Source organism: Medicago truncatula, chromosome 1, assembly GCF_003473485.1.
Source record: "Medicago truncatula cultivar Jemalong A17 chromosome 1, MtrunA17r5.0-ANR, whole genome shotgun sequence".
Classification (NCBI taxonomy): domain Eukaryota; kingdom Viridiplantae; phylum Streptophyta; class Magnoliopsida; order Fabales; family Fabaceae; genus Medicago; species Medicago truncatula.
In genome coordinates, this window is record NC_053042.1 from 46,559,225 (window position 1) to 46,580,734 (window position 21,510).

At 32.1% G+C, this 21,510-nt stretch overlaps 1 protein-coding gene and 1 long non-coding RNA gene across 3 annotated transcripts; one reads left to right on the top strand and one right to left on the bottom strand.

Moving 5' to 3' along the window:
- Positions 1–331: 331 nt before the first annotated feature.
- On the bottom strand, positions 332–1,992 carry LOC11405399 (uncharacterized). Of its 2 annotated transcripts, none has more exons than XR_003012761.2 (2): positions 903–1,992; positions 332–693 (listed from the first exon to the last, which is right to left on the bottom strand). It is a non-coding gene; the product is annotated as an uncharacterized lncRNA (long non-coding RNA). The 2 variants fall into 2 exon arrangements; XR_003012759.2 differs by having other exon boundaries at positions 332–721.
- A 3,731-nt stretch (positions 1,993–5,723) lies between these two features.
- LOC112418644 (uncharacterized) lies at positions 5,724–7,425 on the top strand. The gene is made up of 3 exons (XM_024775093.1): positions 5,724–5,900; positions 5,985–6,615; positions 6,704–7,425. The coding sequence occupies exons 1-3, from the start codon at positions 5,724–5,726 to the stop codon at positions 7,423–7,425; spliced, it is 1,530 nt and encodes a 509-aa protein (XP_024630861.1).
- Positions 7,426–21,510: the final 14,085 nt, after the last annotated feature.

The following is a 21,510-nucleotide window of genomic DNA, read 5'->3' on the forward strand; positions in this document are numbered from 1 at the left end:
CAAATGTTAGTTTTTTTTACAGGAGTCAAATGTTTGTTATACGTAGTATAAATGAAATTTTAATGAGACATAAATAACCGATTAATATACAGTTCATTGTGTCAAAAAGGCATTGATATCATGCAGGGTTAATTTTGAAATATATATACCCACAAACGCCCTTGATGAAGGGAAAAAAAATATTCTCACAGTAAAAACGGAATAAATTAATTAAGGAATTCTACCTTCCAAGGGAAAAAACCATATCTGAGGCAATAAATTGGAATCAAACATTGATGTCCATAATTAATCAATAATAACAAATATTTTGACTGGAATCAATACAACAATGTCAATAAGGAAACAAAAGTAAATATTTTATTCCAAATCAACAAATGATCATGTAACAAAATTACTACCACACTAAATGAAAATAAACAACAGTAACGTCTCATAAATAGTAAATATTTGACATAACAAGGTTAATAAAGAATGGCAGTAACTAACTGTACACATGACACAGTATTAGGGTATAGTTGTTGTTGGTAACAATATTCAGAAGGTCATATGAAATGTCCATGAGACACAGACAAGCATGGAAGGTGAATGAAGTAAAGGAGTAATGATTTTTATAACTTCCATGATTTGACTGTCACCAACACTTCTTTTTTACCGTAACTTCCCCCTTCTTGCGCTTTTCCCGTGCCTTCCTTCCTTCCAAACCGTAATCAAATCATTACTACTGTACCAATTTTATTTTCCATAAAATAAATTAAATACAAAAATCAAAAACCTTAGAAAGGAATATGTTCCCCCCGGTTAATGTTCAGCAAATCGAATATAATGAGAAAACCCTAGAAAATATCTTCAATGTAAATTACTATAGGAAATGATGAAAAAGGACGATAAAGAGATATATGTACCTTTGTTCAGCAGTGAGGAAGCACAACCCTGTAACTTTGAAAATGACAATGCCGTGACTGCTTTGTTGAACAATATATGTATGTCCTTCACTACTCATTACAATCAATATTGATTAATATTAATAACAATAGAAAGAAAAAAAAATTAATACTGATAATATTAAATCTGATGATGATCCCCATGTATGGACATGGAATATGCTTGGCTCCTCATACGCCATCCACAAAGGTCATTGATTTTTCAATGAGCTTCATATATGGCATACAGGGAGCCAGGCACATACTCATATTTACGCATGATGATGATGCTACAAAGAAAAAAAAATTAAGAAAATTTATACATCAAATTGAAGAAGAAAAAAAAAACCTAAGGCTATAGAATTTGTGTTTGTGCAAATCAAGAAAGCATTTTTTTGCTTATAAGAAAAAAGGAAGTTTGAATTACTAAGATAGCTAGCACACATGTATATTTTTTTTGTTGAATCATGTGAGTGAGATATATGTGATGAAGAAGATGAAGGTGGAATTGGGAGAGGATAAGATTGGAAGAAAGGGACAAAAAGAATGGTATAGCTAGAGAGGAAGAGATAATAATGAAGAGAATTTTAGTACTAGTACTAGTAGGTAGAGAGTGAGAGTAAGTGAAGGAGATATGGAGAGAAGGAGAGGTATATATTGTGGTTTGAGGGAGATCTATGGAAGGAGAGAAGAGGTAGCTATAGCTAGGTCATAATCAAATGGGTTTGAAAGCCCCACAAGAAAAAACCCTACTGAATTGGCATAAAACTAGTGTAGAAAATATTAAGGTGTGGCTAATAATAGTGAGATGAGGAAAAGAAGGAAGAATATTGTGGGGTTATGGTTGCACCCTGAATCAAACTTCAAACCACTAAATATAGACACAAAAGCATAACACATACTAAGAGAGAGAGAGAGAGAGAATGAGGTTGGGTTAGTAACCACGCAATTTCCTAAGCTAGCCTTATGTTGTTTTGAAATCTCCTTTTCTGGGTCGTAAAGCTAACTATGCTTTTCTCTCTCAACCTCATTTTTGTCTTTCAGTGTTTGGACGACATGGATTCCTCATCACTCAAACACTTTCTTTAAAGCCTAAAAAGGAACCCAACTATTACCAAAATTATAATGTACTCCCTTCTTTTTTCCTCCATCATCTCTCTACTTTTTGAAAAATGTTTTTATTTTTATTTTTATTTGTTTACCTAATTTGCTTTTTATGTAAAAAATATCTTAGGGTATTTTTGGTTTTGCTTTGACAAGATATGATTTTGAGTGAATTGATTTTGACTAAAAATAAATATAAGTTGTAAATAAAGTGATTTCTGATTGAATATATTATGCATAAGTAAATTGATATTAAGCAGAATTGCTTTTAGTCTCTAAGAATTACTTTTAATCTCAAAAATTGATTTCTAAAAAAAAATGTCAAATATTGTTTTTACTTACGTTTAACTAGAATTGTTTTTGACATTTGAAAATCAATTCTAATATGAAATTCACACACATTAATTGTATAAAAACAAATTCATGTACTTGTATTCGAGTCTCTTTAGGGTATTTTATCATCCAAACTAGTACTATATTTTTCAGACAACCAATCACCATATTTTATTACCAATTGATTATACTACTACTTCTTCCTTCTAAGGACAGCTTTGCCCTAACCCTTTTTTCTTTATATTTTTAGAATATCGCCCCCACAAGGCCCCAACTCAAAACCTAATTCACCACTTTAATTTCTGTCCACTCAGATATCAACTCATATGTATTAGCGCCCCCTTCAAAAAAAAAAAAAAAGTATTAGCGCCTTTAATTGCGTTTTTCTTTTTCCTTTTTTGCTCGAACATGCGACATTTGTAAGTACATGTGTTTTAGGGGAGTTGTTGTGTATATAGGGTATGACCCTTGGAAAACTTCAACTATTAATTGCTGTTTTTCTTTTCCTTTTTAACTAAAGATGTTGATATGCACTTGGCACTAAGTTAATATAAGTATTTTTTATTTAAGACAAAATAACATCAGTATTTTTCTATATACACATAAAGCTTAGCATATTACCATTATTTATTTTCCTATATCAAATAGAATATGATAACGTTCTCATGAATTTAACTCAATTAATAAATATATTACATAATGTACATATAAATTAAAGTTCAAATGACACACACATATATATATATATATATATTCATTTTAAAAAGATAAATTTCTTCGTAGATGTCACATGGACCCAAAATATCACATTTGTTCAAATATCAATCCGTATAATTCCTTTTTTCTTTTTTGCAATTGTATAACACATAGTATGATGAGTACTTCTAAAAATGTTGTTTCTGACGACATAATTACGCCAAGCATCAATTAAAACAACCATTACTTTAAATGCAGATTTGAATGCAATTGTTTCCGTTTTTCTAATTATTATTACAACCATAAAGGGAATTTTGACTCAGAAAGAAAGTCATAAAGTAACCGAAACCTTCCAAATAAAAAAGTCATAATTTTACTATTTTAAATTATTTTATATAGAGATAAATAAATAGTTCATTTTATTTTTTTCTCAAAAAAAAAAGTTCATTTTCTTTTCTTAGGGTGTTAGTTTCTAACCAACTCATATTAAGGATAATAATTATACCTACCCTACATAGAAATAGGAATGTCAATGGTGCGGGAATACTTATTCCTTCTCCGCCCCGCACCTTATAGGACGGGATGGAGCATCATTTTCCCCATCCATGTCCCCACAGATTCATGTAGATCCCCGCAAATCTCCATCAAATCCATCCACACCCTGAAAAAAAGATGTGGCATTGAGAGCATTAAAGGAGATGAAGCGGGAGGCAAGAGCATCGAAAGCTTCTACGGTTCAAAAGTTGTCCGTTCTTTTTTGAAGGAAAACTTTATATACTTTTAGTTATTTTTTTATAATAAAAAAATTGAAAAAAAAAACAAAAATCAAGATATAAAATTAAAGCTATACTTAAAATAAAGGTTTTGTAGTGTTTTGGTTGGGATCGAAGAATCCACAGGTTAGGGGTGCTTTCCCGATACCCGTTCTTGAAGTGCTCACGAGGAACATTCTTCCCCATCTCCGTTTCTCGTAGGAGAAATTCCCTGATTTAGAGCCCCGGACAGGGCAATCCCCATGACGATCGGCACTATCTAATCCGCTTCGACATCCCTCCATAAACAAGATAGGATAAGTTACATGACTAACTTATCATATCATGACGTGTCATCAAATAATAGATTGAGACGAGATATAATCGATACATCAACCAAGTTTTGGAGAATTTAAATAAATGACTTGAGACAAACTTACTATATGTATTTGTTTAACATATATCCTAAGAGCGCATATTAACATTATAGTTTTTTTTTTCCCTTGGTTCTAATTTTTTTACATTATTTAAATGATTCTTTTATAAAAAACGTACACACACTTAGAGTTGCAATATCTAAAATTCTAAACCCAATTTTCCTACACTTTTTTCTGAGTGTAAGATTTAATTTGCGATGACTATGAAAAAATCAAGATGATTTACCGTGATTATGATATAAATTATACTTTGGAACTTTAACATAGTTATACGGTCAATGTCATTTTGCAAAACTTCTTTTTTTTTAAAAGGCTAAGCAAATATATTAAAAAACCAAAATAAGTCCCTTTAGTACAAGGTGTATCAAAGGAAACTTTAAGATCCAAAAATCACACGAAATCAATCAAGCTACATCAAATACTCAAAAATAAAAAATAAACTACAAAACAACCTGTAAACACAACAACGGATTCAACCTCCAACTAGAGTAATCAAACTCTAAATTTTTTAGAATTTAACCCTTTCTGATAAGGAGATAAATTGTTCCGTCTCATTATGAAAAAGCCTCTCATCTCGATCCTTCCAAATAATAAAATACACCGAAATCCAAATTATGTCAAATGTCAAATGGGACTTGTTTGAAAATCCCCCTGGACCGCCAAATTGAATTTTTTAAATTAATTAAAATGCGAAAGAATAAAATGGGAAAGAATAGTTAGTTATGTGTTGATCACACAACTTTAATTGATAAAAAAAAGAGTGCAACAAGCTATTTTTTGTTAACTTGTCAAACAAAAATTCTTGTGTAATAACATTTATTATTTAGTAGTTTACAAAGAAAAAATCAGTGCAAATAAGAGTAAGTAAGAAATAATTAAATTATTTGTGATTAATTAAGATAATTGTTGATCACCAAAAAAACTAAGATAATTGTAGTACTAATAATGAACATTAATCATATTAAGTATAACGTTAATTAAATGATGAATATAATAATTTTATTGGGCAGTCCCCGTGAGCTTAGCTCAGTTGGCAGGGACATGCATTGTTATATGCAGGGGTCGGGGTTCGAACTCCGGATACCCCACTTATTCTTCTTGAAAAAGGAGAATTCTAACCACTAGATTACCTGATAAAAAAACAAAAAATTTCATTGTGCAAATTTTTTACACATTATTATTTCAACCACATAAAAAAAAAAAAAATAGTCCTAGATCCACCTAGACCTAGAGGTTATTAAGTCACTAAACAAGCGATATGGGATTGACAGTTACAAGAGCCCGGGGCCGGACGACATCAATTTTGGTTTCTTGAAGCAATTTTGGAATGTGGTGAAGGATGATTTCATGCGCTTTGTAACGGAATTCCATTGCAATGGTAGGCTGCCAAAGGGGATTAATGCAACTTTATTGCTTTAATTCCAAAGGTGGACAGCCCTCAACGGTTACATGATTTTCGACCGATATCCTTGGTAGGTTGTATGTATAAGGTGCTAGCCAAGATTCTTGCTAATAGACTTCGCACCGTTATCAGAAGTGTGGTTTCAGACTCTCAGTCAGGTTTTGTTAAGGGCAGGCAGATTTTAGACGGAATTTTGGTGGCAAATGAAGCAGTCGATGAGGCTCGTCGTCTGAAGAAGGAAATGTTGCTTTTTAAGGTGGACTTCGAAAAGGCTTATGACTCAATGGATTTAAATTACTTAGATATGGTTATGAAGAGAATTAATTTCCATACCCTCTAGAGGAAGTGGATGTCTGAGTGTGTCGGAACGGCTACGGCTTATGTGTTGGTTAACAGGTGCCCTACGGATGAGTTTCCTATGGAAAGAGGTCTGCGGCAGGGTGATCCTCTTTCTCCGTTCCTTTTCATGGTGTCGACCGAAGGAATTAATGTTCTTATGAATTCTTTGATGGAGGCGGGGTTGTTTCAAGGTTATGATGTGGGGCGTGAAAACAATATGAGTCTATCACACCTTCAATTTGCTGATGATACGCTTATTATTGGACAAAAGAGTGGGTTGAATGTGCGCTCTATACGGGCTGTTTTGCTAATTTTAGAACAATTGTCTAGGTTGAAGGTAAATTTTCAAAAAAGCATGCTTACGGGAGTTAACGTTTCAAATTATTGGTTGTCTGAGGCTACTAGGGTCTTACATTGTCGAGTTGGTGCCTTTCCTTTTGTGTACTTGGGGTTGCCTATAGGCGGGGATCCGCGGAAGTTAGACTTTTGGAGACCTATTTTAACCTGTATTATTTCAAGATTGTCGAACTGGAAGAGCAAATTTCTCTCGTTTGGTGGCCGTTTGATCCTTCAAAAATCTGTCATGTCATCTGTTCCGGTTTATTTTCTTTCCTTCTTCAAGGCCTCCACGGGTATAATTTTTTTCATAGAATCTTTATTTAATTTTTTTTTTTTGGGTGGTGAGGATTTTAGAAAAATTGCTTGGGTTGCTTGGGTTAGGTGTGCGGAGGTTGAGGGAATTTAATGTTGCTTTACTAGGGAAGTGGTGCTGGCGTATGTTAGTGGATACGGAAGGGTTATGGTATCGAGTCTTAAATGCTAGGTACGGGGAGGAAGGAGGGCGGTTGAAGGAAGGGAGGAGTGATAGTTCGGTGTGGTGGAGGATGTTGTCCGATATTCGTAGTGGTGTCGGATTGGGGGAGAGGGGTTGGTTTGAGGAGAATGTTCGTAGAGTGGTTGGTGGAGGGAGTAGTACTTATTTTTGGATGGACAATTGGGTGGGGGGCGTACCCTTACATGTGCGTTTTCCCCGCTTATTCGATTTGGCTGAAAACAAATGGGTTACAGTGAGTAAGATGGCTGGTAGGGGATGGGTGGTTGAAGGCGACGCATGGGTGTGGCAGAGACGTCTTTTGGTGTGGGAAGAGGAGTTAGTTACAGAGTGTTCGTCTTTGTTGTGTAATATTGTTTTGCAGGACCATGTTCTTGATAGGTGGCGGTTGGTTTTGGATCCTATTAATGGTTACTCAGTTAAGGGGACTTATCAGTATCTCACGCGAGCTGACACATTTGTGGAGCGCGGTCTTTTCGATGCAGTGTGGCTGAAGCAGGCTCCGTTAAAGGTCTCAATATTTGTGTGGAGGCTTTTCCGTAACAGACTTCCTACCAAAGACAATCTTATTCGTAGAGAGCCCTCCATCACGAAGATATTTATTGCATAGGTGGTTGCTGTAACACCCCATTTTCCCAACTTGAAATTTTTTGCATAAATCAGAGTAAAACAACTAAACATGATGCTACACTTTAATTCAAATCTGAATATAGTAAAATTACTAATTATCTCAATCATCAAATTAAATCTTATTGCAACGAAAATTATTTCAACGTTTAAAACAACCTTGACACAATAGCCTCAATGTAAAATCTCATAAAATTATTCCAATAACATGTTCATAAAACTTCATAAAATAACATGTAAGGAACAGAAAACAACAACCAAAATTCTCATCCCGTTACGTATCAGAGTGACCCTAAGACGACGACGCGTGAGAGAGTCGACTCACTTCATAGCTAATTTTGATTACCTGCAAGTTACCTAATTGTGAGGGCAACATTTCCAAGCAGAAGGGGTGAGATTTCACATTCAATAATAATAAGCATATAATTCATCAAAAACATTTAACAACTTAAACTTCATCAATTAATAACATTAACTCTTCTTATAATACTTCATTAATAACTCAACCAACTTCTAATCATCATTAACTTCATATTCATCACATTATATACAACATCATATAGCACATAATAATCAGATCATAAACATCATCATATAACGACATAATCTTCACATCATAAACATCATCTTATAACAACATAAACGATACATCATAAACTTCATTTTATAACAACATAAACAACACATCATAAACATTATCTTATAACAACATAAACAACACATCATAAGCAACATCATAACATCATAATCAATATCATAAACAACATAACAACATCATAATCAATATCATAAACAACATCATATAATCTTCATAAGCACTTCATTAACAACACGTGGATAGAAGACAACTCAACAACTTAACAACTCATGGATGACAATTCATCAACAACTTAACAACTCATGGATGACAACTCATCAACAACGACTTTGACTCGACAATGCAACTTCGACTTCTTAATCATGCATGTGGTACCAATCTAGGGCATCAAACCCCCAACATATTGAGCATAAATACACTCCCAGGGCATCAAGCCCTCAACTTAAAGAGCAAAAGCTCACAGGGCATCAAGCCCTCAACGTATTAAGCATAAATAAACTCCAGGGCATCAAGCCCTCAACTTAATGAGCAAAAGCTCACAGGGCATCAAGCCCTCAACGTAAATGAGTACGCATGGACTCAACAACTAATGCAACGACAACCAACAACTTCAACGACATCGACAACAACTTACAACTTTAATGACATTGACAACAACTTACAACTTTAACAACTTGACCAACATATGCAACTTAATGATTTAATAATCAATACAGCAAAGACAGCAACATACAACAACTTCACAACATAGCATCATTAATAATAACAACTTGAATGGTATAACAACATTATTTTCTATATCATACATTTTCCACATAAATATATGTAACTCAAATTATTCAACAACAACATTCACATAATATATGTATTTCAAATTATCCAACAAAGATATTCACGTCAAACCAAATTAGATCAATCACAACATATATTAAATACTCTTAAACACCCTAATTGAACTTATAGTACTTCTAGTTTTGAGGTTTGGAATTATTCCTTAAGTTTTGGATTAACTTAGAAACGGTTATGCTGAATTTTCATAAGATTTCACTAAGACCTCTTTGGAGTATTTTCATCATATCTCAAGAACCAAAAATCATTTTCACGTCAAACCAAAGCCACTGGAAAGCTAACTCAATTATCTACAACTTTCATGTTTACACCAAAGGCCAATTCAAAACAGAAACGTGTGAAAACGATGCAAGAACATGAAACAGGACGTGCTGTCAGAGAGCAACTCGGGAAAAACCCACTTTTCACCCCAAAATCCCAATTTTAACTTCCCTATGCCCAAATTTGATCCAAAAACTTGTCTAACCATTTCTATACATGTTAAGGCACTCCAACCATATAAAAAATTGCACTAAAAATAACCCATGATTTGAACATCAATTCTACACAAATTCAACAGATTTTCTACTCTATTAACAACCAATTACAACTTCAAAACCTAATTCCTAAATTCCCACAACTACAACCTACAACATGCTAAACTCAATTTCAGAATTATACAACTTAGAATTAGAGAAAGTTAGTCTCACCCTTACCTTAGATTGATCGACGAAGGACTCTACCGCTTTCTCTCCTCCAACTCTTCTCTTCTCTTGGTTTTCTCCCTTTTTCTCCAAAAACAGGTTCCATGTAATCCTTATTTTCTAATTCTAACTCTCCCCTTTTATATAAATCCTTAACCTACTTATTTTCTCTTATTTCCAATTCTGCCCTCAAAGTCTCACTATTCTATCCTAATATATATATATATATATATATATATATATATATATATATATATATATATATATATATATAACAAATATATTTCTTCACCAAATAACAAATATATTTATACACCAGATAACATATGTATTTCTACACCAAATAACAAATATATTTCTACACCAGATAACATATATATTTATACACCAAATAACAAATATATTTCTACACCAGATAACATATATATTTCTACACCAAATAACAAATATATTTCTACATCAGATAACATATATATTTTATAATAATATATACCAACATATAACATAACAAAATATCACTCATCAAAATAAATCGACTAAATTATAAAAGGACATCTAAACTCAATTAAAGTAAATAAATAATAAAATAGGGCGTTACAGTTGCGGTTGTCCGGAGACGACGAATCAATTTTTTTTTCTTTCTATTGCGACATCTTTGGCAGTGTTTGGCATCGGGTTTACCAATGGCTCGATGTCTCTTTCATTTATCCCAATGATAGTCGCGACCATTCTCATCAATTTAGTCACATGGCGGGGTTACCGAGAGCTACGCATTCTTTCTTCAAAGTTATATGGCATGCTTGCGTTTGGACACTTTGGAAGGAAAGAAACAACATAATATTTAAAGACAAAGCATGAGATTTGTCTCAATTAATAAACAATGTAAAGTTTGTTTCTTTTTCTTGGCTAAAGGCGCATATGCTGATTTCAGCTTTCAGCTATAATGACTGGTGGCGGCACCCTTTAACTTGTATGGATGTTATGGAGTAGCTTCTATTCATCTTTGTAGCTGTGTTTGATTTGGTAACAGATACTGGACTTGTATTTCTTTTGAGGAGCGTTTCTCTTAGCACACCTTATGCAAGATGAATCGTTCTTGGTGATTATTAATTTCATTTTGGTTTCTTTAAAAAAAAAAAAAAAGTCACTAGTGATCAATTTGTGTGTAGTTTCCTCATATCATACACGAGAATTGTGTAGTTTTGATCAACGATACGAATTATACAACACTCATATTATGCTTTTCATCAACCGTCTAAAAGCATCGATTAGTTGCACTATCCAGAAGAATATACTTGTGTAGATAATTGAGTGGAGAAGTTCTTGTATGGTCATTGGACACAATAATCGGATACATTCACATGAAAGGAAAAAAGTATAAAAAGTATAAAATAAATAAATTAAATAATTTATGTTTTTAAATAATGAAATGATGTACTTCCACTGTTTCAAAATATAAACAAAATTCATTTTTTAGATTCATTCATTTAATGATGTATATGATCCATATTATGAACCACATACATCATTAAATAAATGAATCTAAAAAGTGAATTTTGCTTATATTTTGAAACAGATGGAGTATAATTTTATGTATGTGTTCCAACTAGTTTTTTTTAGAGTTGTGATCAACCCGGTATTTCTCAATTGAGGGAGGGATTAAGATGTATTTTATTTAAAGAAAGTTGGTTATCTAATCTAATCCAAATCCAAATACTATGATTTGAATAAAGACTTCGTTTTTTAGGGAAAATTGGAATGAAAAGTTTATTTTTTTAGGAAAAGAATGAAAAGCTAAGTCATGAGTATGACTTGCGAGAAAGAAACCGGTCCACGAAGGACTTTATGATGTAATTTAGATTTTGATAATATATTTTGTCCATTTGATTTTTGCAACTGCTTTATAAAAGATGTGTGTATGCAGAACTTTTATGCACACATTCTACAATTTTTGACAAATTATCACTTTGAATAGCTTTTGTTCCTGAAAAGTAAAACATTCAACCCATGAGCGCAATATCACACCCTGGCCCTGCATATGAAAAGAATATAAATATTATTTCCTCCGTATTAAGTGACACAGTTATCTGTAACATACATACCATTTGTATAATTTTCATCTTTAATAATTTTATTATCTACTAGTAAAAATTACTATATTTTAAAAATATTCGTCGAGACAAATATAACATTTATATAATATTATTTATCATTATATATTAGTAGAAAAATACAGTCAAAATATATTATGTAAATAATATAAATAACTAAATTAGATCCCCTAAAAAAAACTAAATTAGATCACTTTTTTTTTGTTTTGAGGGAAACTAAATTAGATCACTTAATATGGGAGGAGGGAGTATGATATATCAACCCTGCAAAAAAAAAAAGGCAAATCTATTCGTAAATTGATTCAAGTGGTCAGGGGTGTAAAAAATTTAAGCAAATTAAAGGACCAACTCTATTGATACATCACTCATTTAATTTTTTAATGGAAAATATTAACTAACCGATGTTTCTGGTGCACTAATTAAGAAAGCAAATATACTCTCTCTGGTCACTAATATAAGCAAAAGTTGATTTTTTAGGTTCATTCAATAAATGATGCATGTAGTCTATATATAGACCACATATATCATTTATTTAATGAACTTAAAAAGTGTTTTTTTGCTTATAATAGTGACCAGAGGAATTAGTAATCGAATTTGAAGTTGTGCAGTCAACTCATCAAAAGTCTAAAAGTGTTATTTTTAAATTAAAACTTTCTTATTTTGGCTTCCTTAACTAGTACTCTGAAGTATTGGTTAGCAGGACCCTTTTTTAATAGTAATATCTAATAAACACTCAATTCCTCCAACTCAACACATCACACAAATTTCTTAAATGAGACACATTGATAACTTTATATCATCAAATTTCAATATTAAAACTTAAAACCCGAAGAGAGAGCGCTTATGTGAGCCACTCATCTCAATAGGTACCATTTTAGATTTATCCTTTATGGGGCTACCTATGAGTAGGGGTGGCAATGAACCGAACCAATTCGATTAGTGTTCGTAATTCGATTCGATAATTGATTCGTCGAACTTGGTTCATGAACCAAATGAGCCGAACTTGAGCTGAAAATTAAGTTCGCTAACTAATTGAGCTGAACTTGAACCATATATAGGTCGACTCGTTTGGTTCATGAGATGACTCGATTATAAATATATAATTGATTTTACACAATTAGATAATTAATTATATATATAATACTTTAAAAACTAAGACAAGCACTTAACAATAATAGGATAAAAATGAGCTACATTAAAATTAATAGACAACACTATGCACAGTGTTGTTGTAGTATTTAAGGATTTCAAAACTAAGATAGTCCCGCTGCGGAACATGCATGAAAAATGGAGGATACGATTATCTGTAATAAGATAAACACATGACACAAGAAGGCAAAACTGGATTTGGTGGTTGCATACCTAAGTTAATTACTAACTGTAATAATAGCCTCATCGAGTCCATTAAAAATTGGTATAAATTCCAATATATTTATGTGTCAAAAATTTAAATTTTTTGACTTTTTGGTTTCGTGTTCAAGTGGCTTTACTCGTTTTCATACTGAAAGTTATGCGCTTTGAACAAACGAATTGAACCTAATGAGCCGAACCAAACTGTTCGTGAACTTTAAGCGAGCCGAACTTGAGCTAAAAAAAAAGCTCGTGTCAAACTCGAACCGAGGTTCAAACCAAGCTAATTCTTAACGAGTCAAGTTGAGCTTAAACAGGTTCGATTCGACTCGACTCATTTCCAGCCTACCTATGAGGCACACATGCTTACAGAGATAAGCCACCCCCATTGTGGATGGTCTTAACTCTTAATGGTTAGTGATTTGATATTTGGCTCATCCATGTGGAGAAAATTGAATTGGCAAAGAAACATTACTTCTTTTTTAAAAAAAAGGTAAAATGTTTTTTATTAAAGAAGACAAATTTGTCCACCAAAATTGGCATTGTGGAGAATCAAACGTGAGAGCTGAGACCTTAATTAGAACACACTCTAAGGTCTCAAACCAACACGATCAAGCCAACTCAAGTGAATTCCAAAATCAAATATATTAATGCCAACGAAGAATTTTAACCAACACAGAGTGCAAGGAGAGGATTCAAAGAGTAACAACAAAGTACAAGAACCAAAATAACGACAAAAAAGAAATACAAGCTAGGTGACAAAACCCGAATGTAATAGGACTAAACCAACAAAAATGTAAATCAAAAGCTAAATTCTCCGATTTTGCTTTCAAATTTCAAAAAGCTAAGAGCTTCACTCCGTCAATTAAAAGGTGCATCAAAGACTCATTTTGTTGAAAAACGTACATGTTTTTTATTTAAAATAAATCAAACGTAAGTCATTTAAATTAATTGAATAGAAGACTAAAACCTTTTACATAATCCTTCTAAGTTACCAATTTGAATAAGACGATCAGAAAGATGCATCAGATTAGTTGAATGAATGTCTAACCATTTCCGAATAATCAACCAAATACTTCAAAAATAAAAGATCATCGACGTTTTCCACCCTTACAAATATTAGAATTAGAGAAAATAACTTCTCGCGAAAGCAAATTATCTTATGTAACGACCATCAAACAACTTTCTCAAAGAGACTGCTTTGTGTGCCATATAGATTTCTTAGAAAGATTACTCATTGCAAAATGACAGTGAAACTTAGAACCTGTAACACGAGAATCAAGATAAATTCATGATGGTCTTGGACTCGACTAACATGAGTTATATCCAGCTTGACTTTGCACTGTTGTTGACAACTAAAATTACGGTAAAAAGCAATCATGATAAAGTGTTATGAGTGCAAATTCAACGTTGCAAATTTGTTTTTTTGATATATTTTTGAGCGAGCCTACAAATCTTCTACTACCACATATCAAATGCTATCATATTTGAGAAGTTTTCTTACATAAAAATGGTCCAAATTTTACATGCTGCCAAAACAAGTTTCTTCTTTTCATTGGTAGATACACTAAATAATAATAATCATTACAAATTCATTTACACAAGTTGAAGAGTCGGAGTTCAAATCACAATCACAACGTCCGATTTAACAATTTCGATATTTTAAGATTTTTATCAGTTGAATTAGGATTTATTGACAAAAACAAATCCTTTCTTCTAACCTGTCAATTTGAATGTATGTTTTCTTTTTCAATCATATAAACACAATAAAAGTCACAATAATTACAACATGGAGAATAGATGCAAATTGCTTTTACATTCTCTTATTTAAAACTTTTAGATTGCTATGCCTATTTTTTTATGAACAAATTAGCATGGGCATTCAATAGATAACACGGGGTTTGAGAAAATAAAGTTATTCATTTCTTTTTTTATTTTGGGACCAAATTATTCATTTTTTTTATTAATAATTATACATAGGTGATCCAAAAAAATATTATGAGTAAAAATAATATAATCTTTCCATCAAAAATAAAAAATAAAATATTATTCTTTTAGGGAATATGTCAAATTCTTTAAAAAAGATTTAAATGTCAAGTAAAATTTATTTATTATTTAAGTATTTCGTAGAGCCATTTAAAGATACACTATATATATATATATAGTACCATTAAGAAAACAAGAAGGTAAGCAAAAGGAATTTCAATTTTAAAAAATAAAATATTTTAGTTTAACAATAGTTCAAAAATAGCAAAATCACCCCGTGTGATTGATCTACGAATGGTCGATATCTTCCGAGAATCTTTGCCTGTCAAAACATGGCCACCAATAGAATGTTAGGGTTGACAATGAAAACAATAGGTGTCAGTTTCATCTTCCATTTTCAACCTTTTTCGTTTATTTCTTAATCTCTTCACAACTGAATTAATTAGCATAGTTTAGGTGTGCAGAGAAATTTGAACAATGTATAACAAATCTTGAATTTTGTTTCTGTTTAAGATTTGGATTTGAATTTAGTGACCAAACAATTAAGGAACGAATATATTAGGATGTGACATTATATGACATAATATATTAAGGAACATGACATTATATTAGATTGGGAATCCCAAACTAGTTATTTACTTCCTTTCCTTTTCTTCTCTATCTGTCCTTGTATACATTTGTTGTCTTCAAATGCCATAGCTTTCAAATTCAAAGGTAGCAACCAACCATGCATGCATACCTTTCAAACGGGTACAAGGGGTTTCAATAATATGTAATGTTGTAAATTCAAAAGAATACAAACAAATCTGATTTGATTTTTCTTGGTCATGGGGTAGGAGAATATAGTAACATATTTTTAATAAGTTACGGCATCTTATTTTTGCACACAAATATAATTATATATAGATATATATCAAAGTTTAATTAAGTATGAATAGAAGGCAAGCGAGCAATAAGATGCGCCGCTCTACTTTTTGGATAACAAAATCAATCCTTTTTTTTTATTTTTAATGTCAAAATATATTACATATAAAAAGGGATTAAATCCCAAATATTACACCAAAAAAAAAAAAAAGTACACCAAAACACCCATTGAAAAATCAATAACAATCAATTTTCCAACACCACCAACAGAGATCAAAAAAGCAGCCGACGATGATGAGTAGCTTCAAACGATCAGAGTCGCCCACCACTCAACATCCGATAAGCCGGAGGAGACATCAACAAGCCTAAAAGAACCTGCGTCAAAGAACCTTCTAAATACCACATTCATGGACTTAAGAGTTATACATTGCTCTGCATGACCCTTTAAACTCTATGTAGAAGGTTAACAATCTCTACTGCTTGGAAATCAAAAGTGTCAAAAGCAGATGACATAAAAACATGTTGATTGTGAGAACACGTTTCTCATGTTTGGCCGCTTTGTTTGATGCAACTTTTAGGGTTGTTTGTCCTATCATAAAAGCTCCGACCCGTAATCCCACGAGTAGTGAAATCTCAATCAAGCCCACACAAATATGTTTTCCTCCTACCCATCTGTACACCTTAACATCTGCAAGCCTAAATGTTGATCTTTTATTTAGTGGATCGGTCATGAAGTTTATAGTGGTCTCCTTCTTCGTTGATATGGTATAACTAGTTGTTGCAATTCATTAACCGTTCACTCAAGTAATTAACCACGGTTCAATTTTGATGATATAGAATGTGGGAGGGAAGGAGAGATTATTTTAATAATTTGAAGATTTGAATTGACGGGGATCCAATGAATGCAAAGACAATGCTAAGACCAACAATAGGTCAAAAATTATTTGTCGGTCAAAAGTCATCAACACAAAGCCAAAAGCAGTTTTTTACAAGCCATCACTGGAAAATTGAAAGTAAAATCTTTTTAAGGATGTGAAATAAAGTAGTACTCACTCCATCATGATATGCACTCAATAATTGATTAATTTAAGCAATAAATAAATAGTCCACACTGCCTCTTGAGTGTAAGATATCTCTCAGAATGTCACTTCAGTACAAAAACATGCACATGAATGATAAAAGAACTCAAACAAGGGCAAAGACATTGTTCCTTTGATTGTTTTTCTCTTATATGGGACATAGCAATTAGTGCTGATTCAGTTTTTTGTCCTCGTCATGTTGGATGACTATCGACCACTAATATTTTTTTGGCTATGAAACTGAATATAAGGTCTGTACCAATGATGTTTTTCATAAGCAAAAACTACCAAAAAAGAAAAATAAATGATATACTAAAATGATCAATGTATAAAAAGAATAGCCATCAAGAATATTAAGTAATAGTTTAGTTTTAGAAATGGATTGCAACATTTAACAAAGATGAAGGAGTCATTGTCTATTCTATATGACTTGTGTGTGGACTCTAGATTCTCTCATAAGGGTATAATACAATTACTGCCAAATTTTTAGGCTATTTGTACTAGTATAATTTTTTCGCATTGCCACTAATTTTGAGGTTGAAACAAACATGTTTTGTTTTCAAATTTAATTTTGTAACAAGAAATTTAGAACAACCCTAAACGGCCTCTAAATTAATTTATGGATTTTGAAACTCTGTACTTCCCTATTAAAACTGATTCAGTGTCCTTTTGTTCACTGTAGGTGTATATAGTTAACACGCTTAATATTTCAAAAGTATATCAGAGATTATCGTCATTATTTTAGTAGTTATGGAATGAATAACTTAATTAGACTATTGTATAATGGGATAGCTAGAAAGAAGAAATAGTATTTCTACATACTTCTTGAGCACGTAACAACATCAGAAAAGTTAAATTTCATATAGACTGTTGTAGTATATTATTATTTGTAGCAGAGGGGAGTACATAACATTGGGGACAATAGGAAGGAGGAAGAATAAGACAACTTAGATTTATAAAAGTCATATACATACATATAATATTAAAATGGTTTTTTTTTTTTAAGGAAATATTAAAATGGGGTTGTTAACCTATATCAACCTACTTGTCAAAAAAAAAAAACCTATATCAACCTAAAAATATTAAGGTTTAAATTAACAAATATCAACCTTTTTATCTAGACCAAAAAAATCTGTTTGCCCCCATTCAAACCAATTTAAATAAATGTTAGTTTAGTAAATTGCATTTAGTTTTAATTTTTCAATCAAACATTCCAAAAATTGTTTTCTAAATTTACAAAAATTTCCTTTCGATTGAATAGTTACAAGTGAGTATTTTTCCAAATAAAAATGCTAACTTAAATCTTAATATTTTTAGGTTGTATAAGTTAGCAACCCCCAATAAAATATATCATACAATAAAAAGAGAACGAATTATGTCATGCACAATTTATTCAAAAGAGAATAAATGTTTTATTATTTAACCAACTTTTAGATGAATACATTGCAACATATATCACTTTATCTTGACCAAGCTGTTGTGAAAATGACTCAAAATTGAAGTTTTGAATTTGTCAAAATCGGGGCCCGAATGGTGCTGTCAGGGGCCCGAATTTGAGTGTTGTTTTTCAGTCTGTTTGCACGTGAAAAATCGGTGGCCGAATGGAGAAATTTGGGCCCTGAATTTTCCAGCAAAAAATATAACATAATCATATTTTTGGGCTGAGATTTGTTCCAAATTTATGAGGGATACTTTTACTATAAATATAGATTTTGTATCAGAGTAAACCTTAAGATAGAGGGGGTTGAAATAAGGGTTTAGAAGTCAACAAGAAAACTAGGGTTTGTATAGAGTTTGCTCCTAGCAACAAACACTAGGGTTGAGGTTGATTCACCTTGCGAAAAACTATTAGGATTGAGTCTCTTGGTCACGGGAAGAGATTGGGACTTTGGGTAGAATTAGGCGAGAGACTTATTCTTGTAACCCATTGATATCTCTTTTGTAAAGTTACTCATCATTAGAGTGGAACGGAGGACTGCTCTCTGCCCCCGACTAGGTCAGTGTTGGACCGAACTGGGTAAACAAATTTTGTGTGTTATCTCTTTCTTTCTCCCGTTGTTTTCTACTTTTGTTTGTGTTTATAACTTCCATACTTTTTTTTTTTGCTTGATTATTACTTGCTAATGGTGTGATTTTCATCGAATTCACAACAAAAGCAATTGAGCTCAAATAGTTAATGAGCTCCATAAAAAACGAAATATATAGAAGAGCGTGAATTCAGGTAGAATAATTTTTTATCAAGCTTTGCTTAGCTCATGTCAAACTACAAATTACCAAAGTCTTTTTTCTCTGAGAATCGAAGGGTCAACACAAAAAGAAATCATTTTATATTCTATTAACTTTTAACGAAAATCATTTTTTACAAAATTAATTCTTAAATGCTGAGATTGTAAGTTATCCCAAAAATTGGCTCATAAGATCGCCATACTGCATATACACATTTTAATATAATTAACTGTCACTTTTTTGTTTTGTTTTGTGAATGACTAATTGTCACTTTTGTAATATTTTTTTTTTACTCTCTCCATAACAAAATACTATAAACAAAAACGACTGTTGATGAGTTGATGTAAATGGATTAAATTTTTTAGTCAGATACATTGATTTTTTAACTACTATTTTTTATTATATTTCATTCCACATGGATTACTTTGATTGTCAAAAATAAGAACTAAATGTACTATGCTTAGACTAAACCTTAAAACTCTAAACCCTAAACTATAAGCTGTGTCGCACAGACATGATTGAACGTACAATGCTTATATTAAACAATATACAAAACATTTTCCTTAAACAAAGAACACTTTATGCATGTGGTGAGAAGAAATGAGAGTCAAAAAAGGAAGAGTAGTACAATTGAGAGCAGAATTGTTGGATGAATTTGGTTGGGTGGATTTCCTTGTATGTAGAAATTGGTAAAAGATTAAGAAGAGAAAGAGAAAAACAGTGGATTAAAAATGGTAATGGGAAGCTTTATCGTATGGAGTGTTTGGAAGGAACAAGAGTGGGAATCCTATTGTCAGAATTTTCATTCATTTGTATTGGTTTTGTGCATTCTGCCACCCCCTTCCTGCACTACTTGCAGTCTTTGTGTTCTTGTGTTTCTGTATCTATTGTACTTTCTCTCTTTCTTTGTGTTTTTATCTATCTAAACTGTCTCTCACGGTAAGATTCTACTCCAATATTACTGAGTTCTCTAAATTCTGTGCAACTTTCCTTTTTACTATTATTTATAGCATTCTTTTCGTTTTTTGTCCTTGGATGTCTTTTGATGGTTCATATATTTTCATAAAAATTTACTATTTTAAATCTTTAATGAACGTCTTATGGTCACCCGTTAAAGATTAATTTGTGTACTGTGCTTGTATTGGCAAAACCCTCGAATAGCACGCAAACGATCACAAATTCACATAGTTATTGGTTTTGGGTATGTGGATTTGGATGGTGAGGGTGGTGCAGTGCAGACACGCATGTGCTATGATATGTTGTGCATCTATCTATCTCTCTCAGTCTCGAAATCTCACATTGTTAGAAAGAGACAGAGGAATGTGGTTAAGAATAACACAAGGGTTTATAGCTGATTAAATTACTGTTTTTTTTTTTTTTATAAGATTAAATTATTGGCTTTTAACATAAGGTAGTAACTCTTTTCCAATCGATTGCTGCCCTTTAGAGGACAAACATAACTAGTTAGGCTATATTACATTATTCCGCCGATTCTCTCTCTCAACCTTCCTTTTTTCTCTTTAACTGTTTTAAAACACTCGATTAGTTTTGATTGAGCTCAACTGATTAAAATTTATCGAAACATGAATCCATCGGAAGAACCAAATTTAATTTTAGCTTAATAGTAGTTTTTGCCCTCTAACTTTCACGAAGTTGTGATTTTGACCCCCTAAACCAAAATTGCAACTTCGTGAAGGGCGAAAACTGCTATTAAACCTTTAATTTTTGAATGACTAATTTTAAACTTTAATTAACTCCCGGTCCAACTTCAAGTTATTAGACATATTCCCTAAAAACCACAATTGACATGTTTGATTAGCAAGCTCATTAGATCATATTCTAAAGGCTATTACTTTTTTCCACTGTGTATTGACTTTTCATGCACCTTATTTTTTTCCCCCCAAAATACATGTCGCTCAGCAAATACAATTTGAACCCCAATCAAGGGGATTTTAGATTATACAAGTCGAAACATGATAAAACCCAGAACATGACTATGTAATTGATATCAAATGTCTCGGTTGAGCATCTTACAATCCCCACATAAACTACAAAGCAATTGTAGGGATTGTATGAATGAGCAACAATAACCATGATATCGTAATAAAACACTCAACTAAAAAAGAAATAAAATTTTATAATGGATGAGAAGTGAATAATGAATAAAAATGTTGAAGGATGCAATGTTATTTATAGCCATAAAATATCTCAAGACTATAAATTAGGTCAAAGGAAATGATTTTACCGTTTAAGATTTCTTTAACGGACCACACACCACTTAATACTTTGGTGTAATGCCATCGTCCAAAGTATGGGATGGTT